The sequence below is a fragment of the Myotis davidii genome, unplaced genomic scaffold (genome assembly GCF_000327345.1).
Source record: "Myotis davidii unplaced genomic scaffold, ASM32734v1 scaffold44, whole genome shotgun sequence".
Taxonomy (NCBI): domain Eukaryota; kingdom Metazoa; phylum Chordata; class Mammalia; order Chiroptera; family Vespertilionidae; genus Myotis; species Myotis davidii.
This window is the reverse complement of record NW_006299705.1, coordinates 8,111,966-8,123,780: the sequence shown is the minus strand read 5'-3', so window position 1 is coordinate 8,123,780 and position 11,815 is coordinate 8,111,966. Positions and strand designations below refer to the sequence as shown.

The window sequence follows — 11,815 nt, the reverse complement described above, 5'->3', positions numbered from 1 at the left end:
ATATTTTTCTTGAGAATGTCATGCAGGCTCTAAAGATTACCTGCATCCACTTCAAAGTAATTATGTAACTTTGGACAATGACTTGGGCTGTCTATTGATTGATCCCTCATCCATCAGAGTAATGGCACACCTCCCACAGGCTTATTGGGAGACCATGCACATGAAACACTCACCCTGGTTCGTGGAAAGCATTTGGTAAAGCTGAACTATCACTTCTCCTTCTGCACATGTCTTTAATACTTGAGATTAATGCATAGGTGTGGAGATGTAAACAGTATTGGAATCATGTCAATTTTTGCAGTGACATATACAATCAATCATCTCTCTGTTAGCCACCAAATCATTTCATGTTAGCAGCTTGTACTCGTGATGGAACCAGAATGTAAAAATGTTGGTGCACATCAGGATTTAAAGTTGTAAATAACCAGACCAGTCACAGAATAGTAAAAGAAGGACTTTAGGTTTCTTTGGTGAAACAAAAGCAGGTATAAAAAGTTACAAAGTTTTTAGATTTTCATTCACAAAAAAACACACACAATCATTCACATTTTACACTATACATGGTATAATATAAATACAGGAAGTATTATGTGCATTGCAATAAAAGAGGGGAAAGTAAAACCTAATAGGGCCACACATGGTTGCTCTGGGCTCTGGAACACTTGGTGGTGGACTACAGTTAATGCAACAACCAGGGAACTTGCTCAAAGACACTGTGAATGATTGTAGCCACTGTGGTACCTTCTCAACAAAAGAAGGTTTCGTGAAAAGAATCAATGTCGGGGCTGTTCTTTTGCTATTTGCATTTCCTAAGTTGTCTACTTTTCTCAAGATTTTTCTTACTGAAATTAGAGAAAGACTTCTAAATGCCTTCTTTTCATGACAGATGTTTATTTAAGCATTAAATTAAGTGGATAATAGTTCAAAGTCTTGCTCCTTGCTTAGAACCGGCAAACACCATTTGCTGAAAGCTATACACTTTTCCACTCTTTTCATAATAAACACTTGATGCATTCTATCCATCACATTATTGAATCAGGGACAAAGTACCTAAGATTATATGGTTCCAAACTGTGTGAGAGAAGTACAAAGGCTAACACTGAAAAATAACTAGCACACTATGTCAACTTTCAGGTTTGGGGGAAAATAACATCCAATAAATTAAATCAGTATGGCTTACTTCATTTATTTATGTATGCTTCACAGCTGCAGCATTCATACATGAACATTCAAAACTTTATAAAAGATTAAAATGGTTATATATACAAAATTTCTTTCTTTGAACGTGTGTTGTTTTAACAATCCCCCACCCTCCAGAGCCCTGGGTCTATATCCATTTGAAATGTGTTGATCTGGAAGCTTGCAAGTTAGTGTTACGAAAGCCATTAAAAAGTAGACCTGGTTGAGTTAATAATTAGCACTTCGACCCCTAAAAATGCTCCTGGTCAGAGAAAAGTCCTCCATTCAGGCCTTTCTTGTAAGTGAAGAAAAAGGGATGCAGCAAAGAAGAGTTCCACATTGCAGTCCTTCATCCCATCAGGTCCCGTTAGCCAGGCCTCAGCAGCACGTGAAGCCAACTGCAGCTAAGGCTGAGATGGTGCAGTGTGGCCTACAAGACTCTGTGTTTGTTAGTTGTCCAGGAAAAGCCGTCCTCGGTCTTGCTGACAGTCAAAGGGCACGTGAAACCATTTCCAGCCTAAACAAACTACCCAAAGCAGCCAAACCAATGATTAAAGACCGAGGAGGCTCCCTAATCATCATTAAATATGCCAGAACTCAGTGTGACTTCTTATTTTATATACAGGATTAAAATCAACATTAAATCATCTTATTTACATTGCCATTGGTGCTGAAATGGAGCTTTTTAAATAGTACAGTAGGCTGGTCTACATTATAAAATGGTCTGCACTGGAGGCAAACAGAAAACTGAAGACATCAGATAGGCTGGAAATGGTTTCTCCCTGCCCTTCTTCTCTTTCATCTCGTTCGCTCTCTTTTTGAATGCCAATGCTTTCTTTTAAGATGTTTGGGGAGCGCAGCAACCCCCAACTGACTGGACAGTGGTCCATAAATCCAGACCAACGGGTAATACTTCTCGAGGTGATAGGAAAGGCACAGGAAGTTAGGACTTTGGCTGAAATGATGAAAACACATGTTCGCCATTATAGGGATCAGCGCCTGGACTCCTGCCACCTTCGGCTCCAACGGTGATCATGTTTTGATGTATTTATTGAATTGTCCTTTGATGAGGAGGAATTTTTTAAGTATTTCTTAGAATAAGTCCTTTGGTATGCAGATGCTACATGGAAGGAAAAGAAAGAAAGAAAGAAAGAAAGAAAACACAACAATATTACTTGCTCCATACCCTAAACTACCAGTACCGCAGCTGTAAAATGGTGTCTAGTAGCTGTTATAGCACGGTTGTCCATTCCTTCTAAAGTACCACTTACGGTTCATGCAGGTAACTTTAGGAATAGCCCAATTTCCATTCCCTAGGCAACGAATAGTTGGAAGGTGGCGTTGAATGAAACCATCTTTGCAGTGATATCTAATCAGGGAGTTGATTTCATAACGAGGTTTCATCCTTCCAAAGGTCTTGGCATTTTCTACAACAGGGGGCTGGCCGCAAGCAACTAAAGAAAAGTAAATCAAGTTATTTCCAAAGAATCTAAATATTTCTATCAGTATGAGCCTCTTTTTATCTCTTTCGCTACTTATGAAACCAATCTAGCACCATCATAAAAAGCAATCACTTAGAATTCACAAATTGAAAATATTCAAGAAAAAAAATGTAAATAATGAGGCTCTGGCCCCAATTTGAATCCCAGATTATGTCATCTTGGATGGTATTTTATTAAAGAACCATTTGGCTAATGGCCATTTTTTTCTGGAAAAATTCCAAATTAAAAAGTACCAGTTTCATGTGGCCAGGTGGTATTATCTTAATCACTAACTCCAAGTTTTTATTTATTCCCCATTTTCACTTGGAACAATAATAAATTTGTGACAATTAACTATTACTGTCACTTTCCTGAAAACACTTAAAATTTAAAACAATATCATAGATTCAAAACATGGGTAAAACATGGCCAAATTGATATTCTTAAGTATCAATAAAATATCTCTGCTTCTATTTACTCTTTTTTGACTTCTCTATGCGACAAAGGGAAAATCGGGACTTAATATTCATGCTTGATTTTGTAATTATCTTAAAATTTAAACTCTTGAGAAGGGTAATGAAGGTAAATTTTGGAAAATTTATAATTTTTAACTTAAAATAAAAATTCTAAATATCAACAAACTTAGCAATAGTAAAAAAAAAAGTAAAAGAAATCTTGCAATTCAGAAATTCAAGAGGATGGGCAAATTGATTCAACTGAATTTGAACTTAAAGTTTTATTCAACGTGGTGTACTTGTTCTAAATGATATGCTTTAAAAATTAACATTTGTAATTAGCAAAAAAAGTTATCTTTAATGAAACATGAGCCAAGCATCTCTTTTCACTCACATAGGACTTGTCACTCAGATAGACATAACCTAAAAATAGATTATAAAATCACACTATATAAAGAAATTAGAAATATTTGTACATGTATTTTATCTTCACAAATTCCTAAAGCAGAGATTTCTATAATAACATATCATTTTCAATTAATAAACTACATACTGTATGTGGTTCAGTGATAACTCAATCTGGATACCTGCACTTCTCTTGTTATACTATGAAAAGCCTATACCAAGGTCTAGATACTAGCAAGTATCAGATAGAATGAGACCAAACTGACACAGAAGGTTAAAAATTATGAACTAGATAGTTCATTATACTTAATTCTGTGCTATGTTGACAAATTAGAAATTATCTTTATAATTGTGGGGAAAGTAATGTTGAGATTTCTTCAAAAACTAGTTATATATGAATACCTATATGAAAGCTAAAATAGTTCAGTGAATATGGTACTGGCAACGACAGCAGATAGACCAGAAGTAGATCCACACATGTATGCATGATATTTGACAGAAGCGACATGGCAAAGCAGTGAGGAAAAGAAGCTTTTGCATTTGGACAATTGGGTATTTTTACGGAAAAAGTTTACTTGGGTTCTTACCTCGGAGAATACAAGGAAAATCAATTCTAGATGGCTTAAATATATAAATATAAAACACAAACCTATAAAACACTTAGTAAACGACATAGAATATCTTTGTGATTTTAGGGTAGTAAAGGTTTCTTGAGATGAAAAATGGTTTAAACCATAAAGGAAAAGAATTCTGTTCATCAAAAAATGGCATAGGGTAAGAGTAAAGACAAGCTACAAACTGGGAGAAGATATTTTCAAAATATCTAATTATCAAGGTATTCGTAATCAGAATATAAAAAGAACTCCTACAAATCAATATATAAAAGAGAAGCAAACGTTTTTAAAAAATAAGTAAAAGACATGAACAGAAACTTTACAGAAAAAAATCCATGAAAATAACCTATAAGTGTATGAAACAATATTAAGGGAAAAGTATCCAAGAAAAGGAAAATTAAATAACAAGAAATAACATTTTATACCCACCAGACTGGCAAAAATTTCAAAGTCCAAAAATACCAAATGTTGGCGAAGATGTGGAGTAACAGGACCTTCACACACTGCTGGTGGGAGTGCAAACTGGTACAACCACTTTGGAAAATAATTTGGCTGTTTTCTAGTAAATTTTATGGTACATATATCCTATGACTCAGCACTTCACTCCTGGAAAAATACCCTATGAGAGCTCACAAAAGTCTATCTGGAACAAGTTCAAAAATGTCCACAGAAACATTGCTTACAACAGCAAAAATACTTACTATAGCCCAAATGTCCACTGGCAGGAGAAATGATAAATACGATGTTATACAGTCATACAATGAAATACCATACAGCAGCAAAAATGAAGAAATACAGCTACATGCATCAACATGGATAAATCTCACAAACATAATACTGAACCAAAAAAAAAAAGCAAGGCACAAAATACATACAGTATGATTTCACTTATATAAATTTTAAAAATTGGCAAAACTAAATAATGTGTTGTTTACACATACAAACATATGGGGTAATACTAAAAAGAAAAATATGGAACTAAGTCATCATCGGTGGTTGGAATTGGGAAGTAAATAAATGGGACTGGAAAGAACCTACAGGATCTCCAGTGGATAGTATTCACTGAGGTGTTCTTTTAAATATACATATGCCTTTTGTATATATTATAGTCCTCCTTTATGGGTATTTAATTAAAAGTAGAACTATTTTGGTGTGTATGTTTTAAGATGCCTAAATTATCAGAAAGGAGAAATGAGTATGCTTGTATAAAAGTCTATAGACACTTATAAAATTCACATAATTCCCCAGAGAACTAATTAACAAAGAATTAAATCCACGTAAATAAAAACCAGACAATAGGGAGATAAAATACAAAGATCATTTTGTTTTGTTTGTTTTCTCCTTTAATGAGGTAGAGCCAAAATGTTATGAATCTCTTTCCCCATTGGGAAATGTAAATTGCGATGCTGGTTTTGGGAATCCTTTTTGGTTATAGGACAGTGGTTTTCAACCTGGAGTAGTTTTCTTCCTCTCCCTCCGCAGGAACAGCTGCAACTCCTAGAGGCATTTTTAGTTGTCACAAAGCAGAGGAGAGGGGCGTGTAGTGGGGAGAACGCTACTAGCCTTCTGTGCATAGAAGGCAGAGAAGATGCCAAACATTCGGCAATGCCCAGGACAGCCCCTCACAACTAAGAATTATTGGACCCAAAAGGTCAGTAGTGCTGGTGCTGAGAAACCTTGCTACAGGAAAAATTAACATAGCATATAAGAATGTTAGCATCATAAAATGAAAAGCACGACTCCAAGGACCATTTGGAGATCTGAGAATGCAAACATGACATTTGGATAAAGACAAACAGTTCATTAAAGGCTTCTTACATTACAAGCAGGGAAAACAGACACTTGGTTTGCTATTTTCACAAGTCCCATTGCAGACGTGCTGAGGCAATGCACAAAGTCAGGCAAGCGGCTCATGTCGGAAGGATATTCACAATAAATTCTACTTTAGATCAGAGAAGAGCAAAGTAATCACAAATAACAATTGAGTTTTATCTGAGCTTTGTGTATCTTAATGTTCTCTTTGTTCTAATAGCATTTCTCATTTTTGAAGTTTTCCTGAAATATTTACAGAGTTTGAATTTGTATTCTTATTACTTTTATATTTTAAAAAATCAAATGGATTTTACATTTTGCATGTGCACTTTGAACTCTTACTTGAGTTCTAGCTCTAGAGACTAAATATTCACGCTTTAACACCATTGCAAACAGGTTAAAAATGTTCATGGAATTACTATTTGTTTAAGGAAGAAGTCTATGCAGCTTGCCTTAGAAATTCAAACATACTGGTCAGTGATAAACACAACACATTTTTAAAAAATCAGCATTCTTAACTTTATCTGTTTAATGTCAACTAAGCAATTCTCCTCATTATGGGACTTATATCACAACTGTTTTTACTTGATTGCATCTTGAGGACATTCAACCACTTCACGGTTTATAAGCATACAATAAGCTTCTAAGGAAATGATTAAAAAACTCAAAGTCTACAGAGACCAGGCCTTTAAAAACAGGGAGGACTGAATAAAGATGCAATGAACTGAAGACCACGGCCCCACTGAGGAGAGCAGAGGTTTTCAGCTCCAGTGCTTCAAACCATGGACAAATTTGAAAGGGTCAAATGGGTACCAGTTGCTCTTTTTTTTCAAGCAAAAAAAAAAATCTATAATATTTTATGATTTAACAATTTTGAAATGTTGACAAGCAATTTTTTAATGCTTTCTTCATCAAAATAAACAGGTCTTCAACCCTTGTGCCGGCCGTTGTGTGTGTGTGTGTGTGTGTGTGTGTGTGTGTGTGTGTGTGTGTGTGTTTAAAGATACTTGAAGGTAATTTTTCTGCATAAATACTACATTGTTATCTTAAGCACCTGAAATCTATGGTGTCAACATTACAGAAAACAAACTTTTCAATTGCATGGAAAGAATGAAATATTGCAGAGCAACAGGAGATGATGCACATGACATACGCAGTTCGTGTCTAACGAATGAAGCTTAGTCTTACTGAGTTTACCTGATAATGAATAGGTGGGTTAAGTAGACATTATTAATGGGGCAATGATTACCTGTCCCTTTCTTGCAAGTATAGGTGAGATGGTAATTGCAGGGAACATCATTCCACTCGCCGTTCTCATGCCAAATGATGACAACACAATCTTCTCCAGAAGAAAAGAAGCTGTCTGGCTGGTTGGGCCTCCAGTTCTCATATTGCTGCAAAAGTGGAGAGAAAAAATGACTCTTTGATAGTAGCATATTACAAGCATGATAGTGGCATTGGATCACAATCAAATTAGAATGGACTAAACAGTTTCGAGTTAACCATCTAGCTAAAATAATTTTGGTGGTAAAGAAAAAGACTTTTATACTTGAATGGATAATATATGTATGTATCTCAATGTCGCTCTTCAACAATTATGTATTTTTCCTTTGGCAATGAGAAATAGCTGAGGAATTTTATTCTACATTTCTAAATAGATAATCAGTACTCGATTTAAGAACTTAATCGTGTTATTATTATTGTTAATTATAGCAGCATTAATGAAAGTGGAACAAATAAAAAGATAATAATCTTATCCCTCTGATCCATCATTTCCCTCTACCTTTATGTGCACATAGGATTTATATGATTGTGATTATAGTACAGTCAAATTTGTATGCTCTCTTTTTTATGTTACCACTATAAAGTATCTTTCTTTGTCTTTTTATAAGTGATTGTTTTATCCAAATTCTTATTTGGTTAAAAATTGAGACATTTGATGTATATATTTTATGTATTTACCTGTTATACCTGTACACATCATTTTATAATTAAACTTTCTGAGTTACCCTGTTTTAGATGTGATCTTATGTGCACCATACAGTTGAGTTTTGCTTTATGATCTAATCTGGAAGTTGTTTTCCTCTTAATAGGAAACGTTTAGCACGTGTATACATGTTGACAAGATAAGCATTTAAAAATGTATCTTGCGCCGAAACTGGTTTGGCTCAGTGGATAGAGCGTCGGCCTGCAGACTGAAAGGTCCCAGGTTCGATTCCGGTCAAGGGCATGTACCTGGGTTGCGGGCACATCCCCGGTGGGGGACGTGCAGGAGGCAGCTGATCGATGTTTCTCTCTCATTGATGTTTCTGACTATCTATCTCTCTCCCTTCCTCTCTGTAAAAAATCAATAAAATATATTAAAAAAATAAAAAATAAAAATGTATCTTGCTATATGCCTGACCGAGTGGCTCAGTGGTTAAGCATCGACCTATGAACCAGGAGGTCTTGGTTGGATTTCCTGATCAGATTGTGGGCTCGATCTGATCCCCTGTGTAGGGCATGCAGGAAGCAGCCAATCAATAATTTTCTCTCATTGATGTTTCTATCTCCCTCTCCCTCTCCCTTCCTCTTTGAAATCAATACAAAAATATATTTTAAAAGTAAATATATCTTGCTATAAATATGTTTGGGTTTTTTGGTATAAGGTATGTTCAGAAACTAATTGAAAAGAATTGTATTGATTTGATGTTTTTCTACTGGTACCCTTATATCTCTATCTTTAGATGGTACCTATCAATTCCCCATTCTGAGCAATGATATATAACTGGAAGTCTATTTTGCCTTGATCATAATAATTAATGCTGTTTATTCACCACATATGATGAATGAAGCCCTCTTCTAGATACTTGTTATGCATTATCTCTTTCATTGTTCTAACAGGATTGAGAGTAATTTCAACCTTAAAGATATTAAGCACCCAGGACTCTTTGGTTTATGTTCAATTCTTTGTTACTTTAAAATACTGCCTCCATATCAACCAATAATTATATGAAAAACACTGCCCCTATCTCTATCTAAAAATAACAAGCATTGATGAGATGAAAATATTATTGGACTAAAAATAAGAGTTCACTTTGCTAGTCCCGAGTCTCCTAACTAGAATGTGGAATGGGACAATTTTGTTTGTTCAATGTCTTTCTCACTCAACTTAAGTATCACTTTCCTACTATGCTTTGCCTACTATGGTTTAACACAAATCTAATGCTGAAGAGACTGTGGACAAACTTCCTTCCTCTGGTAGAAGTAGCTTTATGTAATAGAGGCTAACATGATTATCTTTAACAGATCTCTTAGCCTTTCCTAGAATGAAATTTAAATGAAATAAGTCTGTGATCTGAAACAATCAGTTAAGAGATATTATTTGAAAAAATTAAAGTCGGAGAAGAAAGAACTCTGCCTAAGGATTAAGGCAGTTTGTTCTCGATTCAGAGCATGCAAAAAAAAAAAAAATGGTGCTACTATTTAGTCCCAACAGCACCATGGCCATGTTTATGTGTTTTTAAAATGCATAAATATACTAGAGAATACCTATACTTTTTATTTCTTCTCAGAAAAAAGTGTGTCTTTTAAAATTTTCAAATATGCTATAAAGCTAAATCTTTAATAAAAGAATTAGTAAGAAGACTAAAGTTTGAAAACCTCAGGACGAAGAAATCTACCTTTCCTTCCATCTCTTTGCTTAGCTTTGCTTTAAAGTCCTCCTGAGTCATGCCAAAATTAAGATAGGAGGCTAGAAATTTTGGCTGTATTGATTGATTGATTTTTTAAGAGAGTCTTTGAAAAGTGATAAAATTGCAAAGAACCAAGGGAGGCTTAAAAAATTTTGTTAGTTTTTGGTTTTGCCAAAACACAGAACGAAGGTTATTTTTATTTCTCTGGTGGAAATCAAAATCCAGAAATGAGATGGATTTATATCCAACTCTAGAAGACTTCATCAAGCCCTGAGTTACTCCCAGAGGGGCCTGGGTAGGAAGCTCAGGCCAAATTCACCAAAGTGCCCTGACTGGCAGCACTCCCATGGACCAGGAACAGACCTTCGCTTTGAACTGGGTTTCTAATGACTTACTTAGTTTCCTTTTCTTTGTATACTTCCCTCCCCTTATTATCTCTCACCTGCCACCCGACAACCCTTCTTCCCCCTACTCTCCTGTAATAAATAATAGACAAGGAGCAACAAAGAAGAGATACAAAAGTCAAATTCAGTCTGTTGCTGATGTATAACTAATTTGTTTAACAGATTAATTAAGATAGAATAAAAATAATAAATAAAAAATCGAGATGTCTTAAAAATAATAAAAATCTATGCTTAATTCCTTTTATGATCAAAGATTCCAGACCTTCTTAAATATTTAATTTGGATTTTGAGCTCAATACTTTCTAGCTTGCTTTTTAATGAACCTCTTACAAGCAACCAGAAAATGTCTTCAGAGGTGGAAAATGTCCCAAATCCCAAAAGTATCTGTGCGATGCTTCCCCTTTCTTGTCCCTACCCACACTACCCATCTCCCTTTCTTGCTTCATTTTTCTTCATAACACTTATCGTCTAACATCCCACATGATTTACTCATTTATCTTATTTTTTCTCACTAGTAGATTATAAGCTCATTGAGGACAGGAATTTAGGGTTCTTTTATTTAATATTATACCCTCGGTGCCAAGAACTATGCTAGACACATACTGGTGTTGTTTAATAAATAATCTGACACTTATAAATAACAAACCACAGAGTGTGTTACATTCTCCCCTATCTACACCTATCCCGAATCGAAGATAGTGCTTGCTGCTGGCTAATAATGGGTGAGACAGGCAATCACAGATACAACAGGTGGAAGTAAATAACTTCTCTGGAAAACAGCTGGCAGTCCATATCAAGAGCCTCAAAAAGTTCCTTCCCGTGGACCCCATAATTCCACTTCTAAAATTCCATCCTAAGGTAATTTTAGCTGAACAACACTTTATCTAAAATACTATTTATACTACCAGTAAACGGGAAACAACCTATAGGGTGAACACATATTCAATCAATTGGGGTATAGCCAGACAAATGGAATATTGTATAACCATTAAATATCCTGTCCTTGAAGAATATATAAGGGGACGGTAAGTACTAAAGTGTTAAGTTAAAATTCAAAGTAAAACACTAAAAACATACAATGATCCAAATTGGACACACACCCTCTGATGCGGGTGTGTGTGTGTGTGTGTGTGTGTAAAAGGCCAAAAGGAAATGCTGTAAGATGTTATAAAGTTTATATCTGGGTGATCTGAGATTGAAATTATATCTTATTTTTTGTACCCTTACATACTTTCTTACTTCCCTAGAGTGAGCATGAATTATTTTTCTAATCATTTAAAATGAGCATTGTAAAAGGATCTCTGCACTATCAGAAAGGAGTTACAGGTTTCTTAGCTAGCCCTTTTCCAATCGAACCTCAACAAATATCACTTCAAGTTACAGGCATTGGCTGCCCTGGATTTTGCAGCTGACATTTCCTCCTGATCTGAACAATAACCATCTCATTTTCACACTGAAATGAGATTCAGATTCTCAGGGTGCAAGCTGCCCAGACTCAGACCTCTGGTAAAAGATTTAATTGTTTTTGGTGGGAATTACATTTGGCTTGCAACGGTGATTTAAAACGTGTGTTCTGTGTTGTTGCTTGGCAGAGCTGTGGCTTAATGGTGCAGGACCAAATTTTAGGTCTGTGGTTTTTACAAGAATGTCTGATACCCACAAGCATGTCACACTGTTACCTCATATCTGATAGCTCCATCATGCGGATTTATTTTGGCTGGGATGCTTTGATTCTGCTCCGTGTTATTGCCAAATGGAGTTAGCAAAGGAAACTCCAGTTTTCTGAACAAC

General features: G+C 35.3%; 1 protein-coding gene across 2 annotated transcripts in view; it reads right to left on the bottom strand.

The window, feature by feature from the left end:
* Positions 1 to 1,166: 1,166 nt before the first annotated feature.
* Positions 1,167 to 11,815, bottom strand: part of VCAN (versican) — a 104,401-nt gene continuing 93,752 nt past the window's right edge. For both annotated transcript variants that reach the window (XM_006775509.2, XM_015571658.1), the window contains 3 exons: positions 7,196 to 7,340; positions 2,451 to 2,633; positions 1,167 to 2,299 (listed from right to left, as the gene is read on the bottom strand). In XM_006775509.2, coding sequence (XP_006775572.1) covers positions 2,172 to 2,299; positions 2,451 to 2,633; positions 7,196 to 7,340 — 456 coding nt within the window. In that variant the 3' untranslated portion in view covers positions 1,167 to 2,171. The remainder of the gene's footprint in view (positions 2,300 to 2,450; positions 2,634 to 7,195; positions 7,341 to 11,815) is intronic.